At 49.8% G+C, this 22,586-nt stretch overlaps 1 protein-coding gene across 1 annotated transcript in view; it reads left to right on the plus strand.

The window, feature by feature from the left end:
* Positions 1 to 21,460, plus strand: part of NUP188 (nucleoporin 188) — a 45,291-nt gene extending 23,831 nt beyond the window's left edge. The window contains exons 14-44 of the mRNA XM_059925792.1: positions 714 to 833; positions 1,412 to 1,538; positions 3,007 to 3,159; positions 3,705 to 3,831; positions 4,041 to 4,128; positions 4,223 to 4,299; positions 5,000 to 5,114; positions 6,258 to 6,378; positions 6,501 to 6,567; positions 7,239 to 7,367; positions 7,675 to 7,814; positions 9,369 to 9,475; positions 10,498 to 10,704; positions 10,824 to 10,993; positions 11,506 to 11,575; positions 11,982 to 12,049; positions 12,481 to 12,676; positions 14,657 to 14,734; positions 15,052 to 15,137; positions 15,380 to 15,525; positions 15,743 to 15,924; positions 17,367 to 17,567; positions 17,717 to 17,809; positions 18,173 to 18,331; positions 18,680 to 18,817; positions 19,461 to 19,535; positions 19,623 to 19,847; positions 19,975 to 20,106; positions 20,349 to 20,422; positions 20,559 to 20,688; positions 20,827 to 21,460. Coding sequence (XP_059781775.1) covers positions 714 to 833; positions 1,412 to 1,538; positions 3,007 to 3,159; positions 3,705 to 3,831; positions 4,041 to 4,128; positions 4,223 to 4,299; positions 5,000 to 5,114; positions 6,258 to 6,378; positions 6,501 to 6,567; positions 7,239 to 7,367; positions 7,675 to 7,814; positions 9,369 to 9,475; positions 10,498 to 10,704; positions 10,824 to 10,993; positions 11,506 to 11,575; positions 11,982 to 12,049; positions 12,481 to 12,676; positions 14,657 to 14,734; positions 15,052 to 15,137; positions 15,380 to 15,525; positions 15,743 to 15,924; positions 17,367 to 17,567; positions 17,717 to 17,809; positions 18,173 to 18,331; positions 18,680 to 18,817; positions 19,461 to 19,535; positions 19,623 to 19,847; positions 19,975 to 20,106; positions 20,349 to 20,422; positions 20,559 to 20,688; positions 20,827 to 21,003 — 3,978 coding nt within the window. The 3' untranslated portion in view covers positions 21,004 to 21,460. The remainder of the gene's footprint in view (positions 1 to 713; positions 834 to 1,411; positions 1,539 to 3,006; positions 3,160 to 3,704; positions 3,832 to 4,040; positions 4,129 to 4,222; positions 4,300 to 4,999; positions 5,115 to 6,257; positions 6,379 to 6,500; positions 6,568 to 7,238; positions 7,368 to 7,674; positions 7,815 to 9,368; positions 9,476 to 10,497; positions 10,705 to 10,823; positions 10,994 to 11,505; positions 11,576 to 11,981; positions 12,050 to 12,480; positions 12,677 to 14,656; positions 14,735 to 15,051; positions 15,138 to 15,379; positions 15,526 to 15,742; positions 15,925 to 17,366; positions 17,568 to 17,716; positions 17,810 to 18,172; positions 18,332 to 18,679; positions 18,818 to 19,460; positions 19,536 to 19,622; positions 19,848 to 19,974; positions 20,107 to 20,348; positions 20,423 to 20,558; positions 20,689 to 20,826) is intronic.
* The last annotated feature ends 1,126 nt before the right edge of the window (positions 21,461 to 22,586 follow it).

Below are 22,586 nucleotides of genomic sequence, written 5' to 3' on the forward strand. Positions count from 1 at the left end.
GTCCACATTATTAACCAGTGTGTTGTCTCTCCTACCCATCAACTCTTTTTTTACATTGAGAGTCTCAGGCACCAGTAGTGCTATAACTCCTAAACGTACCACTGGGCGATTGTAATTGTGTCTTAAGAAATTTCAGAATATTGTAACAGGTTTAGAGTAAGAATATGGCTTTGGAGAGAACAGTTTCTCACCAGTACTTAGTCTTACCATTAACGGCCTCAAGCCTCAAGGTCCAGCTGATGAATAAATGTTTTCCCTTAAACTGTGGCCTGACTGATTTGCCTGTATATCTTATCCTCTTTTTCTTGAGATGCTATCCAGTCTTACAGAATCAGTGTTCCAGGGAGAAGCCGGTGGGAAACAAAATTCAGATTGAGGATATGTTGCTCGTGTGTGTGGTGCTATCTGCTGACATGTTGTGGGTGCTTTTCACGTTAGTGGAAACAGGTCATGCACAGGTGAATGGTGTTTTCCTATGGAGAGGACGGCAGAGGTCACTGGAGGCAGCAATAGTCTCTCCTCAGGTCCTGACTCAATCAGTTGTTGATAGCCTTTTTCAGTGGAAACGTGGAAGTCTTAAATTATTAGAGAGGAATGATGTCTACCTAAAGGAAAGGATTAATTTTACTTTCCCTTATGATTGCTGGGCAGTTCAGAGATGTGTTAATCCATGGATAATGTGAAGGTCGGTGACTTCTACCCTTCCATCATAGGAGCCAACCTCTGGTCTTGGGATCATTCTGGACAGTGTATGTGGAATGTTTCCCCATCTCCTCTCCCCACTCCTGCAATTGCTACAAGCCCTCGTATCAGGGAAGTCTACTGCCAAGAAGGTAGGTTGTTCAGTTAGATGCCTAAATAGAGTAGATGTTTTTTAGGATCCTTTTTGCTTTCCACATTGAAATTTCATTGCCATGGCAAGAATTAGTCTGAGGTTGAATGAAAAATGCCAAAGATGGTGCATCAGTTCTATAAAATTAAATTTAAATCTTTTTATTAAGTACCTGTTGTAGGTATTGTGGGAGTGAGACAAAATGTGAAGTCCCTTAGTATCTAGATGGAAGAGAGTAAGGGGTCTAAGAAATAAGTAATAAAGCCAGGTGGTATGTAACTAATGTCATCTGAGTGGTAAAGACCATACTGTTCAGGAGAGGCAACTCTCTGTGGAGTGAGGGGGCCTTGACTTGGGTGTTAAAGAATAATAAGGATTTGACAAGGAGTGCAGGGGCAAGTCTAAGAAAAGTCACAGGGATGGGTTTGTAAGAAGTTTGAGAGTCAGCACAGTCTGGCTGGCCACACAGTCTGGCTGGCCACACAGTCTGGCTAAAAGAGCAGAAAAGCAGATGGGAAAGACCCCTTAAATGTCCCCCTGGTAAATGTGTGGCTGAGTTTTTTTTCTGTGTGTTGGCAGGTGTATAGTTTCTTGGATAAGATGTCTTTCTACAATGAACTTTATAAGCACAAGCCCCATGATGTGATCTCCCATGAAGATGGAACTCTCTGGCGGAGGCAAACACCCAAACTTCTTTACCCTCTTGGTAAGATAGGCAGACCCTGGTTCAGTTGTCTCTTTTCCATGGCCTCTGTGTGGACCTTACTGCTGTTTTAATATTTCACATGGGTGCCTTTAAAGCAGGTCCTTCTCCTCTCCACTGTGCTTGTTGATTTGCTGATAAATTATTAGTTAGTTTCTCACTTTTTTCCATCATTAGATTGTTTTACTTCAAAAATAATGCATGTTCATTATAACAAGGGAAACAATGCAGAGATACATTTTAAAAAGCTAATCTCTCTTCAGACCTGTCTCCATCAGATGATTAACGTTAAGAGTTTGGTGTGTGTCCTTTTGCACATTTCTGTGTTCTCTCACAAATTCATTCTGCGAACTGATTTTATTACATGTGGATCTGACTCATTCTTTTTAGTAACTATGTAATTATTCTTGATGTCCCATATTTTTTTATCTTTTCCCTTCCAGAGGACATTTAGGCTGTGTCAGGTTTTTGCCACTATAAACAATGCTGCTTTGGGGACATATACCTTTATATACTAGTGCTTTTATTTTTAGTATATAGAATCCCCAAAGTGGGATTGTGGGTAAAAGGGTATATACAATAAAATTTTTAAATGCATGTCCACTGACGGATGAAATGGATTTTAAAAAATGTGGTATATATAAGTGAGACATCAAGTCTTCCTAAGAGCCAAAATGTGGAATATTATTCAGCCTGAAAGAGAACAGGAATTCTGACACATGCTATAACACAGGTGAACCTTGAAGGCATGATGCTAAATGAAATAAGACTGTCCCAAAAGAACAAACACTGTTCCACTCATATGAGGTACTTAGAGTAGTCAGATTTACAGAGACAGAAAGTAGAATGGTGGTCACAGGGGCTGAGGGATGGGGCAATGGAGAATTATTGGTTAATGGGTATAGAATTTCAGTCTTGCAAGATGAAAACAGTTCTTTGGGTGGATGGTAGTGATGGTCGCATTACCATGTGAATGTACTTAACGCCACTGGACTGAACACTTAAAAATGGTTAAAATGGTATATTTTATGTATTTTTTTACCACAATTTTAAAAAAAATAATAAAAAGTTTTGAATGGTAATGTCAAATTAAGTTGTAGAAAAATGTTGTAGCAATTTCCTTTCCTACTGGCAGTGTCTAAGAGTAACAGCCTTACTGTCCTAATCTCGGCATCATTACCGACTTACCCAGTCACCCAGGCACCTACTGTCCCATAAGGTGGTCTTCTTATAGTCATCATTTGAGTGGAGAACCACTCTGCACTCAGCTGTTTTTCAGACACATGGAAAGAGTCACTTCCCCAATGACAAGAGAGGGGTTTTGTTTTTCTTTTTCTTTTTAATGGAAAAAGCTGTAGCAGTGTTGGATACTAGGAATAGAAACTATGCATCTCTGTGTGATTAAATATTGCTGTCTGTAATAGGAATCACCTCTTCCTATTAGACTAATTTCTCTCTCTCCGTTCCTTAGGGGGTCAGACCAACCTTCGCATACCTCAAGGCACTGTGGGCCAAGTAATGTTGGACGATAGGGCCTACCTGGTACGCTGGGAATACTCTTATAGCAGCTGGACCCTCTTCACCTGTGAGATTGAAATGCTGCTTCATGTTGTTTCCACTGCAGGTGAGGTCAGCTTTGGGAGACATCTCTGTGGGAAGAAAAATGGACATGCTTAGAGGATTTGGAAGATAGAGAATTTCAAGATAAGATTCAGAACCTTCCAGATTGTGATTAGCATAATTTGTTCATCTGGGTCTCAGAGACTGTTCAGTGATCTTTTTTTTTTTGGCTGCGTTGGGTCTTCGCTGCTGTGCGCGGGCCCTCTCCAGCTGCGGCGAGCGGGGGCCACTCCTCGCTGCGGTGCGCAGGCTTCTCATTGCGGTGGCCTCTCCCGCTGCGGAGCACGGGCTCCAGGCACGCAGGCTTCAGCAGTTGCAGCACTCAGGCTTAGTAGTTGTGGCTTGCGGGCTCCAGAGCACAAGCTCAGCAGCTGTGGCGCATGGGCCCAGTCGCTCCACGGCATGTGGGATCCTTCTGGACCAGGGCTTGAACCCGCGTCCCCTGCATTGGCAGGTGGACTCCCAACCACTGCGCCACCAGGGAAGTCCCTGTTCAGTGATCTTAAAGGAATTGTTTTCATTGAGATCACAAGCTTCCTTCCCCCTCAGATGTGATTCAGCACTGCCAGCGGGTCAGACCCATCATTGATCTGGTCCATAAGGTCATCAGTACAGACCTGTCGATAGCAGACTGTCTCCTGCCCATCACGTCCCGCATCTACATGCTGCTGCAGCGGTCAGTATCTGGTAACTCCACTGGGCTAAAGTCCGCACATGTTCCACTGTGGACAGCCCTGGTATGGTATCTATCCCCAGCTGAGGGCTTTCCTGTTTTCACATCCCTGCTGCCAGGAGGGATTTGGGAAGAGAGAACTGGAAAATATTTGTGATGGAACAAGTCGTATTATTCATTTTACTGAGTACAGTGCACTGTTCTCCAACCAGGTTAACGACCGTGATCTCCCGGCCTGTGGATGTCATTGCTTCTTGTGTCAATTGCTTGACCGTTCTGGCTGCCCGGAACCCAGCAAAGGTGAGACACCAAGTCTTCCTAACAGCCGGAAAATGTCACGCTTGGTGTATACCTGAAGACACATGGACATTTGACTCTTCTTTTCCCTTCTCAGGTCTGGACTGATCTTCGTCACACAGGCTTTTTACCTTTCGTGGCCCACCAGGTCTCCAACATGAGTCAGATGATTAGGTGAGCCAGGTCTTAGGGATTAGAGTATATTCCCTGGGAGTACCATATACATTTCAGATCTAAACTAGCTTCGTTAGTTTTAAAGATGCTTCTCTGCCCGTTTGCTCCTTGTCTGTTCAGCCCTCTCACCGGAAATGAGTGAGGGCAAGGCAAAAGAGGTGATGGGACTTGGGGCACAGAGGCTGCTTTCCTCTTAGGCCAGCACTGATGGTTCACAGTCTTCAAAGCCTGAGAGAGAGAGACAGAGAGAGAAAGAGGTATTTCTCATTCACCTTAGGTACGTGGGAGTTAACTTTCCAGTCTAGAGAGTCCAGAGGTTTCTGGATCCAGAGGCTCAACTTCCCCTTTTTAAGCCATAGTCACTCTGTACTTTTCCTTGATTCATGGCCACTCGAGCTTGCCTGGTAGACCAGTTATTAATACACAGGCTCCATCTTACTACCTGAACATTCTCTCCTTGCTTTCTTTTGCTTACAAGACGAGGATGTTTTCCTCATGTTTATTTGATTTTTCACTTTTGAGGTTGTATATCAATAAAGTCTTGAATGCTCACCCTGGGTATTAAATAGCCTAGATTTGATTAATTCCTTTGCAGAGCTTTCCTATTTTATGCCCAAGCCATCTAAATAATAAGAAGAATGCTCTGTGATTATAATTTTTTGAAACCTTTTTTTCCCTCTGCCTCTCTGTCTTTTCCCAGTGCCGAGGGGATGAATGCTGGAGGGTATGGAAACCTCTTGATGAATAGTGAACAGCCCCAGGGCGAGTATGGAGTCACTGTTGCCTTTCTGCGCTTGATCACCACTCTTGTCAAGGTAAAATCTAATCAGATAGAAGCATCTGAAATAGTTTCCCTGCCCCCAGCTACCGGAGTCATTTTGTTTGCAGCTAGACCAGTTGTCCTGAGGTTATGGTGATGACAGTTTCTGTGTATTGAGTATTTATTGTGTGCCAGATTCTATAGTAGATGCTTTTATCTATGTTAACTTATTTAATACTCAGAGGCTGTATGGTATAATGCAGCAACTCTCAAGCTATTTTGACAGAGCCCAGGGTAATATGTACACATTACATCATATCCCAGGATACACATTGTATGTTTACTTCTAAAGCAGAGTTTCACAGTACAACACTACTCTTACTATGCAAGATGCACTCAGATGTTTTCTAATAAGTTATCTCACAATCCACTAATGGGTCACAGCTCTCTTTGAAAAATACTTGTGTAGCATAGATTTTGGAGTCAGAATTAGGTTTACATTTCAGGTTGACCACTTACTAGCTGCATGACCTTGGGCAAGTACTGAATTTCTTAGAACCTCTCTAAACTGGGATGATAAATATCTCTGCCTCATGGAGTTGTTGAGAGGGCCACACATGAAAAATACTCAGCACACTTCCTGCCTGCAGGAGTCAGTCAATCAGTGAATGCTTAAAAAGATAGAAACAATCCTATGTACAGGTAGGGATATAGATATTGATGTTTATATAAGGAAGCCCCGTTTTTAAGATAAGGAAGCTGTTGGTAACAAGTAATATTAGGACAAAGAATTTGGAGTGTCAGATCTCGTTTCTGATAGCCGAGTGATGGGGTAGAGGTTGGGAGTGGTTGGTGATCATGGCAGTGAAACTGGCATTCTCCATCATCAACAGTCCTATATCCTCTGTGTTTAAGATAGACCTCTCTTCTACTCAGATTTAGCCTTCATCCCTCTCTTTCTTGTAGGTGCCTTTTGTGACATTGTCAAATTGTCTTTTTAGTCCCTTTCTCTGTTCTAGAGAAACCTACAACTTGGGTTCAGTTGAACTAGAGTATTCTGATGTTTCTTTTTTCTTTTCTACTGATGGCTAAGGTTTGCCCAGATTTCCTCTGGACCTATGGTTTTGGAATTAAATCTCTAGTGACAAAATGACTTATCTTTAAGTGGCATAAACCCTTACAGCATGGTTTCTTGTAGGGGCAGCTTGGTAGTACCCAGAGCCAAGGGCTGGTGCCCTGTGTCATGTTTGTGCTGAAGGAGATGCTGCCAAGTTACCACAAGTGGCGGTACAACTCCCATGGAGTGAGAGAACAGATTGGTAAGGAAAGCATGGGCAGGGAGGATGGGAGGAATTGCTGGTTCCCTGGATTTTTCTCTCGTTCTTGGGATAAGGTTCATCACACAAGGCCGCGTCATTCCTCTGTCTTTTCTGGAGTCCAGGTTGCCTGATCCTGGAGCTGATTCATGCAATACTGAACCTGTGTCATGAAACAGACCTGCACAGCAGGTAGGAGGCGGGTGATTGCTAGCGCTCGGTACTCTCGGATGCTGCCAGTCCGCAAGGGAAGACACAGGCTTCTGCTGTGCAGAGCTAGCTCATTCTTCCAGAGTACTCAACTTGGTTAGGCTCAGAGCTCAGTGCTCCTGGGTTCTGACTTGCTTTCCACCAGGCTGTTTCTCCTTTCTCCCTATGAAGAGAGAAGAGCAAATGAAATGGGAACAAGGTTGTTCCCAGTGAAATTGTACACACACACACACACACACACACACACACACAGAGACCTTTTTTATGACCTTTACAAAAATTATGCATGTTCATAGGGAAACAGGACTATTAACAAGTTAATGTGTATCTTCTAGGTTTTTTCCTCTGCTTGTACTAACTCTGTACCTTTTATTTCCATGCCACTACATATAGATCTGTCTTGTTTTAATGGTTCCATGCATTCCATTGTATGGATTAATTATGATTCATTTCAGTAAGCATATCCATTAATTGATGGACATTTAGGTTGTTTCTCAGGGTCTATTTAAGGAAAGGAATCAGAGTGGCTTCCTCTGGCAGCGAGAGCTGATCTGTATCACTAATGTCCAATTGTTTAGGTTTGGACAATACCCTTTCCTTCCAGTAGTAAATTTGGCAGCTCCCCGGTAACTCAGAACACGTCTGTCTTCCAGTCATACCCCGAGTCTGCAGTCTCTCTGCATCTGCAGCCTGGCCTATACAGAAGCAGGACAGACTGTGGTCAATGTCATGGGCATCGGCGTGGACACCATCGACATGGTGATGGCTGCTCAGCCCCGCAGGTAGGCCTCCCTTGCCGCCTTCCACCGTTTATCTTTATTGTGCCTGCATGTTGTAAGAACTTCAGCATAAGAAAGACAACCTTGTTCTTCCTAGGGCATAGCCTTTGTATAACCTAGTGGCTGCTCTGTAGACTGGCACATAGCAAAGGGAGTTGATTGCTCCTCCTCTCTCCTAGTTTGGACTGGGGCCTCTAAAAGAAGCTGTTGAACTCTGGGATTATTGTTGGAATCTAATTCATGAGAGCACATATATTGCGAATGAAGTCATGTTGTCTGAATCAACTTTGGTTTCCATTTGGCACCCTAGTGATGGGGCAGAGGGCCAAGGGCAGGGCCAGCTGCTGATCAAGACGGTGAAACTGGCATTCTCTGTCACCAACAATGTTATTCGGCTGAAACCTCCTTCTAATGTGGTGTCCCCCCTGGAACAGGCTCTCACACAACATGGTATGTAATTTTCTTCCACTCAGCAGCATTTCTGCCCATAAGTACATACTTCAGGCTGTGTTTTTAGAGGTCAACAATATTTTCTGATGAACTCTTTGAGGAAATTTGGGGATGATCACCAGTTCCCATCCTGGACTTAGAAATAAGAAGACTGTATCATACTTCATCTCTGCCTCCTATTGATGACAGAATAATAGTAAAGAACACATGTTCAAGTTAGACTGTCTAGGTTCAAATTCTGACTTCAACCAGCTTTGACCTTGGGCACATAATTAAACAACTCTGCTTCAGATTTCTCATCTGTGAAGTGGGGATAATAGCAGTATCTACCTTATGAGATTATAATGAAGATTAAATTACTACTTGTAAAACCTGGTACCTGTTTAGTATTGACTGTTATTACTCTTTGACCTTAAACTACTCATTTAATCTCTTTGGGACCCAGTTTCCTCATTTTCAAGTAGACGTTTGGGTAACGTCGACGACCTTTTTCGAGCTGTATCATTTTGGGATTTTTAGCATTTCAGTGCCATGCTTTAATGTGATGGTACTTTAATGTGATGTGGTTAGGTTTTCCTAACCTATTTGTTAAAAGGCTGTTTTCTTTTTTTTTTTTTTTTTTTTTTTTAATTAATTAATTTATTTGTTTATTTTTGGCTGTGTTGGGTCTTCGTCTCTGTGCGAGGGCTTTCTCTAGTTGCGGCAAGCGGGGGCCACTCCTCATTGCGGTGCGCGGGCCTCTCACCACCGCGGCCTCTCTTGTTGCGGAGCACAGGCTCCAGACGCGCAGGCTCAGTAGTTGTGGCTCACGGGCCCAGCTGGTCCGCGGCATGTGGGATCTTCCCAGACCAGGGCTCGAACCCGTGTCCCCTGCATTGGCAGGCAGACCCTCAACCACTGCGCCACCAGGGAAGCCCCTAAAAGGCTGTTTTCTTAAAAACGTATCTTTTTCTGCTCTTTTTTTTTTTTTTTTGATTTATTTAATCTATTTTTTTTTAATTTTTGGCTGCGTTGGGTCTTCGTTGCTGTGCGCGGGCTTTCTCTCTTTGCGGCGAGTGGGGGCTACTCTTCGTTGCAGTGCGCGGGCTTCTCACTGAGGTGGCTTCTCTTGTTGCAAAGCACCGGCTCTAGGCGCGTGGGCTTCAGTAGTTGTGGCTCGCGGGCTTCAGTAGTTGTGGCTCACAGACTCTAGAGCGCAGGCTCAGTAGTTGTGACACACGGGCTTAGTTGCTCCACGGCATGTAGGATCTTCCTGGACCAGGGCTCGAACGCGTGTCCCCTGCATTGGCAGGCAGATTCTTAACCACTGCGCCACCAGGGAAGTCCCTCTTTTTCTGCTCTTAATGAATTGGATTGAGCTGTTTACCCCCAATCCTGCCTGTCCCCTTGGCTACTGAAAAACGAGAATGATACAGCCACCTAGATTTGCTCTGGCCCTCCAAGTACTTGAGAGTAAATTCCCTCACATATATGAGCCTTTTTGAACAGAAGGCTCTCTTAAGAGCTTGAATCAGGCATGCTTTGGTGTCTAAACTGTTTCCTGTACTTCTTCAGGTGCCCATGGGAACAACCTTATTGCTGTTCTTGCCAAATACATCTACCACAAACACGACCCTGCTTTGCCACGTCTTGCCATCCAGCTACTGAAACGTCTGGCCACGGTAAGATCCCACCTAACGAGTCAAAGCCCCAGAAAACTGACTTTGTGCTTGAGACCACTCTTGCTTTCTCCCAAGAGAAGTAGCTAACTTGGACTTTTAAAGTGATGTAGCCATAAAGACACACATGCACACAAATTGTCTTATGAGAGGTTTTTTTTTTCCCTGTTTATAAAAGACATACAAATTCATTTAAACATGTTTATTTAAATGTTACAGATAAATGTAACATAGAAAGTTAAGGTAGCCTATGATCTCCTCATTCCAAGAATTCCTATGAGCAGGTTGGTACGCATTGCTCCAGATTTCTTTTTATCTGTGCTTATATATTAAGGGATGTTTGGTGTGAGCTTTTGTTCTTTCCAAAAGTAGAATTCCACGATACATACTGTTTTGTGTCTAGCTTTCTTCACTTAACACGATATCCTGCAGTCTTGCCGTGTGGGCACATTTGGAGCTACTTCATTCTCTAATGCTTGCACGGCATGCCATAGAATGGATGCATCCTAATTTATTTGGGCTATTTTTTGTCTTAGTGTTAAACAGTGCTGTAGTGAACATTCTTATCCATAGAACTCTGTAAACTTTTGTTTACAGTTCCTAAGAATTAGATAGATATCAATGGACATTTTAATTTTTATTAGAAATTTTGGAATTACCCTCCAAAAAGGATTGTAACAGTTTATGCTCCTAAAACCCAAGTCTTGTATCCTTGCCACAGTGGCTTCATCAGTTTTTTAATCTTTGCTAATCTAATAGACAAATCAATATCTTTTTTTTAACTTTGTATTTATTTAACCATGAGAGAGGTTATGCATCTTTTTATGTTGATTACTATCTCTTCTGGGAATCGTTGGGCATCTTTTGCTGTAGTTTGGAATGATGTCTCTTTTGACCCAGAGCTATCCATCTGAATGTTTCCCTTTCTGGCATTTTCCAAGAGTTGTTCAGCACCTTTCTTCAGGAGTCTGTTGAGGTTTCTTTGGAGGTAGAGCTCTAAGCCTGTGTGTCCCGGTCTCCACCAGGTGGCCCCAATGTCAGTATACGCCTGCCTGGGCAATGATGCGGCTGCCATCCGTGATGCCTTCCTGACCCGACTGCAGAGCAAGATTGAGGACATGCGCATCAAAGTCATGATTCTGGAGTTCCTCACAGTTGCCGTAGAGACGCAGCCAGGCCTCATTGAACTGTTTCTGAATCTGGAGGTGAAGGATGGTAGTGATGGCTCCAAGGTGAGCCTGCACCCGGGATGAAGCTGGGAGACAGCTCCCTGGGAGGTGGGTGCTGGACTCTGTGGGTCCAGTTGATGGCAGAAGCTGTGGGGCTGAACTCTCGCCTGCCCCTCTTGCAGGAATTCAGCCTTGGGGTGTGGAGCTGTCTCCATGTGGTGCTGGAGCTGATTGATTCCCAGCAGCAGGATCGCTACTGGTGCCCACCACTGCTGCACCGTGCAGCCATTGCCTTTCTGCATGCCCTGTGGCAGGACCGTCGGGACAGTGCCATGCTGGTCCTCAGAACCAAGTGAGTCTGTCTCCAGGAGTTACTTAACCTCCAGAGCTCATGTCCTTGTCTGTAAGGTGGGGTAACAATAATTCTGAGAGATTTGTTGTGACAGGTCCCTGGGCACATGCATAAAAGTGCTTAGTGCCTGGGTCAGTGTGTGGGAGTTTATTCTCTTTTTAAAGCTGCCACCAGCAGGCGTAACCTTTACTCTGATGTGTTTACCTTAGAGTTTCCACCTTTTGCATTTCTGCCTTTTGCCAACCCCCCAAAACCATCGTTCGTGAGAAACGGTAGATTCAGATGAGAGTGGGTCACTCAAGCCATTGGACTGAGTGGAGCACCCTCTTCTCTTGGAGCCTGTTTTGTCCATGGAGCCCTTGATGTTTATGTAGGAGCAAGCGGCCCACGCAGCAGATGTTAGGGTTGTGGGAGCGATAAAATGTGGAGAAGTAACCACCAAGGGGAGGTGGAGAGAGGAGAAGGGACCGGGTAAGAGAACATGTGATTGCCAACATGTATTTTCTTTTTAGACCCAAGTTCTGGGAGAATTTAACCAGTCCACTGTTTGGAACCCTTTCTCCTCCCTCAGAAACATCCGAGGTGAGCAGTGGTGGAGGGAGGGACGGTGACTGAAAGTCCCTGGGAGTCAAGGCTGGGCTGTGAGACTGAGCTGTGGAAAGTGACTCCTCCCCTAATTAAACAACCAGAATGTTTTCTTCACTAGAAACTTCTCTCTCAGAGAAGTGCTTGCCTCCTCTCCCTTTGCTGTCTTGCTCTGGGAAGGAGAGTGGCATGCCCTGCTCTGTGTTGCTGGCTCTGTGGTCTCCACTCACTTGGAGACACTGTGGACCTGACGCTTCTGCTCTTGCAAGTTAGATGCCCACTCACATTCGACAGGGAATGTGCTTTCTCGTTTTCTAGTGTCGGGTCCCTGCTCTGTTCCCTTGTGGGAGGGCGGAGCACCAGGGGAGAGGTTCTCATGATTCTCTGCTCTCCCCCTCCACAGCCCAGCATCCTGGAAACCTGTGCCCTAATCATGAAGATAATTTGCTTGGAGATATACTATGTAGTTAAGTGAGTCCTTTCCCCTTTTGAGATTTTAATTAGAGGTTTGTGGCGGGGGGACCATGGTAGTCTATGGCTGAGGGCACGGCTTTATGAGCCAAGGCAGAGGAGAGAGCTAGTTTGGAGCCATTTATGGAGGGCCACTGGTCTGTGTCCCTGGCCAGTCCATTGATGGCATTTATGATTATCGGAAAGAGTTACTGTGAAGCCAACTCCATGTGCTCGGGATTTTATGGAGGAGGAATCCTAGAAAAGGCCTCAGCCTAACCCATTATATTGAGCAAGAAGTGTGAGCCCCACACATCAGAGCTGATCGGGAGCCGTCTGCTTTTAAGCCCATGTGAGGTGGTTTTCTCTGCCTCAGCAACAGTCTGTGCCCATCACATTCCCATCTGCTTTTAAAACCTAACTGTAGGTTTTGTTTTTTCTTGACACCATAGGGGCTCATTAGACCAATCTTTAAAAGATACACTCGAGAAATTTTCCAGTGAGAAACGCTTTGCCTACTGGTCAGGGTATGTCAAGTCCTTGGCAGTTCACACGGCTGACACAGGGGGCAGCAGCTGCACCTCCCTGGTAGAGTATCAGATGCTGGTCTCCGCCTGGAGGATGTTTCTCATCATCGCCACCAGTCACGTAAGAACCTCCTGGGGTGCGGTTTTCACTTTGGTATCCTAGCAACGATATGCTGGGATGCCTAGCAGATAGAGCCCCTTGGGATGAAGAATGAATCAGGGTTTTTCTCTGAGAGCTGAAATGTAACAGGTTCTGTGCCAAATATGGGGTGTTTGAGGGCTTTGGGGCAAACAAGAGACCCTTAAAGAGAGTGCAGAGAAGTCATTTTAACTCCCTTCAGACATTCATAAAACCCTCCTATAGCCACCTTTGCGGCCCTGGATAGGTCCAGGGGCTCCCTTCGTTCATCCACCTCTTGTGCACATGGATAGTTGGCCTTCTCACGCTGTGTGCCCTGTGGACGCTAGGTATATATTTGTTGACTAGTCAGCAGGTAGCTGCAACGACTGCAGCAGCACCCTCTCTAGGGAACAGTTGGTTTTCATTGGTTCTAGAAACGGCATTTCCTGGTCTTCTTAGAAAAAGAACAGAGACCGTTGTGTCTGCAACGTGTGTCTACAGAGCATTGGTTTTTAGAGAGAGAGTTAACGTTTGGGAAGAATTTGCATTTTTCCTTGGCTTTTGTGTGTGCGCGCGTGCGCGCACGCGCTTTGACAACACCATGCTATGGAGTAAGGACTTGATATTGACCTATTTTGCCTTAGGGAATCCAGATTACTATCTTGATTTCATTACTAACTTCAGCTTAATAGATGCCCTTTGTTCCAGGCACACTCTTACATCTTCCATGACTTGTTCCCTAGTGCCAGACTGCCCACAGCCTTGGAGCTTGGCTGTGACAGAGTGGTTTTGGACCCCTGAGACTACAGACACAACAAAAGGCTCAACCATCTTGGGGGAATGATTGATTCCCCAGGCAGTAATTTGTGTGTCACCTGCCTTTTAGGTCCTACCTGGGCAGCAGTTCTTGAATTGCAGCTCTGAAAATCCCACCATCCTCTTTTCCCCTAGGGAACCTATCTGGTTTAGTCCAGGACATTGATCATTCATTCATTTAATGGATAGTAATGGAATGCTTACTGTGTGCCAGGCGCTGGGATGCAGCAGTGAATAAGGCAAATACGGTCTTTGATCTCATGGAAGGTGGCCCATGAGAGAGGCAAATTGTGAACAAAGAAATATAGTTTGGGATTGTGGTAGTTCACTAGGAAGGAAATAACCAAGATGCTCTGGTAGGGCTTCCCTGGTGGTGCAGTGGTTAAGAATCCACCTGCCAATGCAGGGGACACAGGTTCGAGCCACGGTCCGGGAAGGTCCCACATGCTGCGGAGCAACTAAGGCCATGTGCCATAACTACTGAGACTGCGCTCTAGAGCCCGCGAGCCACAACTACTGAGCCCACATGCCACAACTACTAAAGCCCAGGCACCTAGAGTCTGTGCACCTAGAGCCCGTGCTCCGCATCGAGAGAAGCCACCTCAATGAGAAGCCCGCACACCGCAACAAAGAGTAGCCCCCACTCACCGCAACTAGAGAAAGACCCCACAGAGCAACGAAGACCCAATGCAGCCAAAAAAAAAAAATATATATATATATATATATATATACATATATATAAAAAAGATGCTATGATAGCGACTGCTAAACGAGGATAGGAGTGGTCGGGAGGCCCTCTCTGAGGAGGTGCTGTCCACAATGAGGCCTGAGTGTGTGAGAAACCTTCCAGAGGGTGCTCTAGGCAGTCAGAGTCACAGATGCAGGGGTCCAGAAGTGGGAAGAGCTCGGCCTATTCACGGAGGAGGAAGGAGGCCTGTAGGGCTGGAGTCGAGTGAGCAGAACGGGGATGATACCAAAATCAGGCGGACCAGATCCTAAGGGGCTCCCAGGCCTTGTAGAGGAGTTTGTGTTTCTAGATGGGTTCCACTGGGAAGCCTGGAAGGCTTGGTTCTGACCATGGCTAAGGTAGACAAACAGCAGGGCCCTCAAGCCCCATTTTAATCAGGGAAATTTTCCTGACGTTTTTTTCCTGTTCCTTTGCAGGCGGAGATAATGCACCTGACCGACTCTGCAGTGCGTCACCAGCTCTTTCTTGACGTGCTCGATGGGACCAAGGCGTTAGTAAGTGTGTCTGGGAGATTTCCCATTCCTCCCAGGGAGAAGGTCTCCGAGGTCAAATAGCTGCTCACAAGCCTGCAGCCGCAAGAGTGGTCAGGTCAAAGGGCTCAAGTGGCCTGGGAGGCCCGAGGCTGCAGTGGGAGGCAGAGGCCTGCTGCCTCCGTGCCAACCCCTGGCCTATTCCCCGTGACCCACCCCTGTGAGCTCGCTGCTGGGAAAGAAAGGCCTGAGGCTGAAGGTGCCTGTGGATGGAGCTCACGTCTTCCCACCTCGTCAGCTCATAGGAAGCCTGATGTTAACTGTGTGCCGTCTCCCCTCAGCTCCTAGTCCCCGCCTCCGTGAACTGCCTCCGCCTGGGCTCCATGATGTGCACGCTGCTGCTTATTCTTCTCCGGCAGTGGAAGAGGTGAGCCCTGTGCCAGGAGGGGCGGCCTGTCCCATCCTCTTCACTGCCGCTTGCCTTACCCTTCCCGAAGGGGAGGAAGTGGGTGTGAAATGGGCTGGCCTCCCCTCGTGGGGAGCGGGACTCAGGCAGACGCCTGACGTGAGGCTCACTGCTCTGCGGGCATCCTGAGGGGGCGCAGGGCAGTGTGTGGCCTTTCTCTGAGGTGTGTTCTCCCCACCCTCTCCTCTCCATGTTGCTTCTAGTGAGTTAGGTTCTGTGGATGAAATCCTCAGACCCTTGACGGAGATCCTGGAGGGAGTGTTGCAGGCAGACCAGCAACTCATGGAGAAGACGAAGGCCAAGGTGTTCTCAGCGTTTATCACGGTGCTGCAGATGAAGGAGATGAGAGGTGAGGGGCAGACAGGAGCCAGTGGAGCGGTCTCCCGGCCCCTGTGCCAGCCAGCCTGGACAGGGCTTCCTCCACTTCAGAGCCAGACGTTTCTCCTGTGAGGCTTGAGTTTTTGGTCTCGGAACTCTTATCTTCAGGAAAACTCTTTTTCTCCTCCCCTCCCGTGGGACAGATGCCTTGGTGAGCATGACAGTGTCCCCTCCCATCTGCTTTGCAGTGAGTGACATCCCCCAGTACTCCCAGCTGGTGCTGAACGTCTGTGAGACCCTCCAAGAAGAGGTGATTGCACTCTTCGACCAGACCCGCCACAGTCTGGCATCAGGCAGTGCCACAGAGGACAAGGACAGCATGGAAACTGACGACTGCTCCCGGCCCCGGCACAAGGACCAGCGGGATGGGGTGAGGGGGCACCCTGTCTGTCCTTCCCACACGCATCCACAGATATGAACTGCTGCCTTCTCTGTGCCAGGCCCCGAGGGTGATTAGTGACCAAGACAGCCACAGCCTGATGGGGAAAGTTAATAAATCAGACTGTGCAGAGATGTGTCAGAATTCCATCGTGGCAAGTCCTGTAGGGGTGAAACAGGGAGAATGTGCAGCATGGAGTTCTCACATCATCTAGGGATTCAGAGAGAAAGCGCCCTTTCAGCAGTGACTTAAAGAACTGGTAGAGCCGCGCAGGCCACAGGAGCAGGGGAGCTTCGGGCAGCGAGGACAGCGTGTAGTGAGCTGTGGGTAACAGTCATCTGGTGTGAGCCAAGATGAAGTGAGGCCTGGAGAGCTGGGGGCTAGATGACCAGCAACCTTGTCAGGGTCTTTGGTCTGGGTCCTAAGTGAAATAGGAAACGATTTAAGGATTTTTTTTTTTTTTTTTTAATAGCTACTTTTATTTTTATTTATTTATTTATTTTTGGCTGTGCTGGGTCTTCGGTTCGTGCGAGGGATTTCTCTAGTTGCGGCAAGTGGGGGCCACTCTTCATCGCGGTGCGGGGACCGCTCTTCATCGCGGTGCGCAGGCCTTTCACTATCGCGGCCCCTCCCGTTGCGGGGCACAGGCTCCAGACGCGCAGGCTCAGTAGTTGAGGCTCACGGGCCCAGCCGCTCCGTGGCATGTGGGATCTTCCCAGACCAGGGCTCGAACCCGTGTCCCCTGCATTAGCAGGCAGATTCTCAACCACTGCGCCACCAGGGAAGCCCCGATTTAAGGATTTTAAGCAAGGGAGAGAAAAGATGAGATTTGTACTTTAGAAAGTGTGCTGGATGTAGTACAGAACAATATTTCAAACTGTGGGTCAGGACCTATAAATGGGTCTTGAGCTCATTTGGTTACAACCAGCATTTTAAAAATGAAGTAGGATAAAACGTAAACGAAAATATCAGTGTGCTTTGCAGGAGGTAAGGGTAGGTTTAATGCAAACATGTAAGTATGCCTATACTGGAGCGCAGTGTAAAACGTATTATTACTTTGGGTGGCTTGTGGTCAACAGTAAGTGTGAAAAGCCACTGGGATGAAGAATGGAGCAGCGAGGATCCAGAGAGAGTGAAGGGCCATTTAGTAGGCGACTGCAATAGTGCAGCTAGAGGGGAGGCCACTTTGACTCCATGCAGCAGCGGGCTCGGGTGGTGGAATTGGGAAGGTGCGCTGACACGGCTTGATGGCAGTTTGGGGTCGGCGGGGAGGGCAGAGTCAGAGCTGCGGGACACGGGCGCTGGAGTCCTGTCTCAGCCGGCTCACTCGGAGGCGGGGGTGACCGGGGGAGGTCCGTCCTCTTCCTCCCTTTCCTCCTCCCCCTGCACTGCCTCCTTCCCTTTCACCCATCTTTGCCCCTGGGCCCCAGCAGGTGTGTGTCCTGGGCCTGCATCTGGCCAAGGAGCTGTGTGAGGTGGACGAGGATGGCGACTCGTGGCTGCAGGTGACCCGCAGGCTCCCCCTCCTGCCGACCCTCTTCACCACCCTGGAGGTGAGCCTTCGCATGAAGCAGAACCTGCATTTCACCGAGGCCGCGCTGCACCTGCTCCTCACCCTGGCTCGCACCCAGCAGGTAGGCGGCAAGCCCGAGGGAGCCTCTTTGTTTGTGCTGGGTGGGTTCTGACGCTGCCTGTGAGTCTCCCAGCCCAAGACCTCCACCTGCCCTTGGGTGGAGCGGCTGTAGTGACAGCTTCCATCTCATTCTGCATCTTTCCCTCCCAGGGGGCCACAGCAGTGGCTGGAGCCGGCATCACCCAGAGCATTTGTTTGCCCCTCCTGAGTGTGTACCAGCTCAGCACCAATGGGACAGTGCAGGTGAGTGCCAGTGGCCTGCTACTGCCTCCCCAGCCCCCCTTGGGGCTTTCACTTGCCCCGGAAGTTGCTTTCTTCAGTGGCCTAGTTCATGCACTGATGGTGCAGAATCCTCCCCGCCCCCAACACCGACCTCTAGCAAGAGAAGCTCACACAGCTAGTTAGTGCCGGACGCGGGTCTAGAACCTAGGATTCTTGTAACTGCTGGCTTCGGACCGCGTCTGGCCCTGCTGGTGCCCATTCCAGGAGCTTTTCTACTCGGACCAGCCAGGCTGCCTTAGCTGCTGGGCTGCAAGGAGGCCCTGCTCGACCTGTCAGCTGGGTTCCTCGGCGCTGTCGTGATCGTGTCTGCTGTTTCTGTCTCAGACGCCCGGCACCTCTCGGAAGTCCCTGGATGCCCCGTCTTGGCCGGGTGTCTACCGCCTGTCCATGTCCCTGATGGAGCGGCTCCTCAAAACCCTGCGCTACAACTTCCTGACCGAGGCCCTGGACTTCGTGGGGGTTCACCAGGAGCGGGCCTTACAGGTGAGGGGCTGCTGGCATCTTTGGGGTCGGGGCTTGGGGTTCAAGGTCATCTGGGCTGTTCGGGGCTGAGGCTTGGCAGTTGAGCGGTGCCAGTGCTCCCGCTTCTGAGATGCCGTAAGGACTGTTGGCTGACAGGCCGAGCAGTGTGGCTGCCCTGCTGAGGGAGGGGAACCGTCTGGGATCCGCTCAGACAGAACCCGCTTAGTCAGAAACCGCTTCGTCCTGCCACCTGTTAACGCTGCCACCTCAGCGTATGTGGGCCGAGGACCTCTCCTCCCCGCGGGAGGGCGGGAGCAGGTGTGGCAGGTCCCTGAGTCACCCCATCCTTCCCCGTGTCCCCCCTCCCAGTGCCTCAATGCGGTGAGGACGGTGCAGAGTCTGGCGTGCCTGGAGGAGGCGGACCACACCGTGGGCTTCCTCCTGCAGCTCTCCAGCTTCAGGAAGGAGTGGCACTTCCACCTGCCTCAGCTTATGCGGGACGTCCAGGTGGGGCCTCAGACCTGCTTCTTGAAGGGTCTGGGGAAATGCTCGGAGGGGATGGGGCGGGGAGTGAATCGCAGGCCTGTTGCTGGAATGTGAGCTTTTTCTTTAGGTAGCACAGGGTTTGGTTTCACATTGCTCCCTCTGGAGCTGAATTTTCCCGCCACAGGATAGGGCAGCCTCATAGGTTGAGAACCTGGGCTCTGTGGGATCGACCTTGGTTCGCATCCCTTAGAACAGGACTTGGGAGCCAGCCGAAGAGGGGGGCAGGGAAAGAACACAGGCTCCGGAGTCGGACAGGCCTGTCATTTGCTGGTTGTGTGAACTTGGCGAAGTTACTTCACCTCTCTCTAAGCCTTTTTCTTCTTCTGTAAGATGGGAAAATTATCCCCATCTTACTTATTTACTTAGGACCTCATACTGTGCCTGGCATCTAGCTGGGTCCCAGGGAAACCGTCCAGGCATCTGTTGACCCACAGTTTGCAGCTGAGTGTGCTTGGTGGCTGTGAGATTTTGATCTAGAGAATGTAGGGAGGGGCTCAGGGGGCCGGAGAAGTGCGTTGTTACCATAGAGACCTGCATGGTCGGTCTAGTTGGTTGGGCTGCTGCCTCGAGGCTCCCCCTCACCGCTCCCATGGGTTTGCTGCAGGTAAACCTGGGCTACCTGTGCCAGGCCTGTACCTCCCTCCTGCACAGCCGCAAGATGCTGCAGCACTACCTGCAGGTAACTGAGCCCTTGTCCGCCGCGGCTGCCTGGACCGCCTCACCCCTGGCTTCCGTGGGCTCCAGCCATCTCTTGTCTCCCCCCCAGAACAAAAACGGGGAGGGCATCCCCTCGGCTGTCGCCCCCCGAGCTCAGCGGCCACCCACAGCTGCCCCCTCCTGCTCCTCCTCCAAGCAGCCCACTCCTGACACAGAGGCCTCGGAGCAGCGGGCCTTGCACACCGTCCAGTACGGGCTCCTCAAGATCCTCAGCAGGACCCTGGCGGCCCTGCGCCACTTCACCCCTGACGTGTGCCAGATCCTGCTGGATCAGGTACCAGCCACACTGTGCCACCAGCCTCCAGTGGAGCCGTGAAGGCTCTGCCGTGCCCTGCTCTGCACCAAGAGCTGCCTGGGTCCTGTGGGGCCCTATATCGCTCTCATCTTGCCTTGCCTTGCAGTCCCTGGACCTCGCTGAATACGACTTCCTGTTTGCCCTGAGCTTCACCACTCCCACCTTTGACTCCGAAGTGGCCCCCTCTTTTGGGACCCTTCTGGCCACAGTGAACGTGGCCCTAAACATGCTTGGAGAGGTAAGTTGGCCCCTCAACCCAAGTCTTCCCAGTTTTCCTAACTGTGACCTTGGGCACGTTTATCTAGCTAGCCTTCCCTTCATAAAGTGAGTGTGATAGAGCCGACCTGTAAGAATTAGCGTGAGACTTAAATGAATAACTGATAAAATAGCTTAGCATAGGCTCTGCAAAATGGAAGCTCTCAGTGAGTTGGAGCTGTTACTGTTACCTTATTTTTTTAACCCCCGTTTCTTTTTCTCCAGCTGGACAAGAAAAAGGAGCCTCTTACCCAGGCAGTGGGGCTCAGCACACAAGCGGAAGGGACCAGAACACTGAAGTAAGAAAGCCCTCCTTCTGGGATTTGGTTTGGGGTTGGGGCAGTCTTGGGCTGGCTCTCCTCTTGGCTCAGTGGCCCACCGCACATTGCCGGCTTGGCCCTCTCTGCAGCAGCGCCCAAACCTGCCCTTCTCCAGGTCCCTCCTGATGTTTACCATGGAGAACTGCTTCTACCTGCTCATCTCCCAGGCAACGCGTTACCTTAGGGACCCGGCTGTGCACCCCCGGGACAAGCAGCGGATGAAGCAGGAGCTCAGCTCAGAGTTGGTAGGATGGGTAGGGGGCCCTGCCTGGTGGGGCGGGGCCACTGGGGAGCGGCCGCAGGAGGTCCCAGCCCCCCACTTCCCGTGGCCAGCCCTGAGGGTGGGGGGCGCGGGGCCTCATCAGGTGCTTTTTCCCTTGCAGAGCACTCTGCTCTCCAGCCTCTCACGCTACTTCCGCCGGGGAGCCCCCAGCTCCCCTGCTGCTGGCATCCTTCCCTCGCCTCAGGGCAAGGCCACCTCCCTCTCCAAGGTCAGCCCTGAGAGTCAGGAGCCTCTGATCCAGCTCGTGCAGGCCTTTGTCCGACACGTGCAGAGATAGGGCGTCGGCCCGCCGCCCGCCTTCCACCCTCCACCAGCCTGCATGGCAGCCCTGGGCAGCAGGGGTGCTGCTGGCCTGAGGGGCCTGTCTGGGGCTGAGAGCCGCTCCTGTCACCCTCCCCAGAGTAGCCACGACTCCAGCCACCGGCCACCAGCCCCCAGCGTTATTTTTGTAATAGATCAAGAGGTCAACAGCGGGGAGCCACGAGTCTGCTGCGCTCAGTCTCATGTTCAGAATGCCCGTTCAGAATGCCCCCAAGAGGTGTATTCCTTTCCTTCAAGCATTCCCCACAGCACTTGACCCTGGCCCAGGGGAGAGATGGGGGAGCCAGTGTCACGTGCAGCCAGGAGAGGCTGTACGCACGGGTTTGAGAATCTGTTTTCCATGCTCTGTTCTTGCAGTTTTGGGTAATATTGTGGTCTATTTATACAAATATTAAAATACTGTTTATATACAACCGTGTGGGGTGTACCTTCAAAGCCCAAGGACTAGCCAGCTCTCAGAGCATCGAACCGCCTCCCTCGGCCAAGGGCCCAGAGTGGAGTGGAGGTTTGGGGAAGGTGAGATAGCCACCGTTGACCTGACTAGACAAATGTTCCTCCATTCACGTCTCGGCGTTGGGGGTGCTGGGTGGGCGCTCAGATTCCTCCACCTTGGCCCCTGCCCAGGTCTTGTCCCACACCCCTACCATGCGCCTCCAATTATAGCTGGCTGAACTCACCACCGGGTAAAGCCTTCCTTGAAGCTCTGCTTCTATTTATAGCTCTGTGCCTCCCCCTCCCTTCAGAAGGCCCGGCGGTGGGGCCCACCAGCCTCTAGCCTCTAGCCTCCTTGGGACCTAATCACAGAGTTCTGGGCCCGGCCACAAGCCTTAATCTAAAACCTGGCTTGTAGCCCAGAGGTACCACTTGAAGTTTCTGGAACCAGACTGACCTGGGCTAGAGTCCCTGCGTGGCCACTTGCCAGTTATGGAACCTTGCGGAGGTGACTTTGATCTCTTCTTCCCTCATCTGCGAGGACGACACGAGAATACACGTGAACGTGTTTGGCTCAATGCCGGGCCCCTGGGAAGCACTGTCACCTGTCAATTACTCAAGCTTAAACTATCAGGCAAATTTTACAGTCCACTCCACTCTGCCCGATTTTAGGCCAAGTTTTTCTTAGGAACAAAACATCTATTATGCAGCTTCATGGGACTTCCCTGGTGGTCCAGTGGTTAGGACCCTGCGCTTCCACTGCAGGGGCCTGGGTTCAACCCCTGGCTGGGGAACTAAGATCCTGCAAGCTGCACGGCGTGGCCCAAACAAACCCCCACCCAAAAAAAAAACGTAGATTACACAGCTGCAGTAGAACAGCACTCCCTCCTGAGCAGCACAGGCAGCGTGGGGGGAAGGGAGGCGCTGGCTTTGCCCGTAGAGCTCTCCCTCCCTTTGCCCTAGTGCTCTGGGAGGGGCCCACAGCAGGCGCATTGCTCTCTCTGTACCTCACGCCCTCCCCCCAGAAGGAGGGGTGGTGCAGATGTGAAGTCTCCTCGTCCCTTTCCCACCTGTGAGGCCCGCAACCCGACCGGAGCTCAGGCAACG

The sequence above is a fragment of the Balaenoptera ricei genome, chromosome 6 (genome assembly GCF_028023285.1).
Source record: "Balaenoptera ricei isolate mBalRic1 chromosome 6, mBalRic1.hap2, whole genome shotgun sequence".
Taxonomy (NCBI): domain Eukaryota; kingdom Metazoa; phylum Chordata; class Mammalia; order Artiodactyla; family Balaenopteridae; genus Balaenoptera; species Balaenoptera ricei.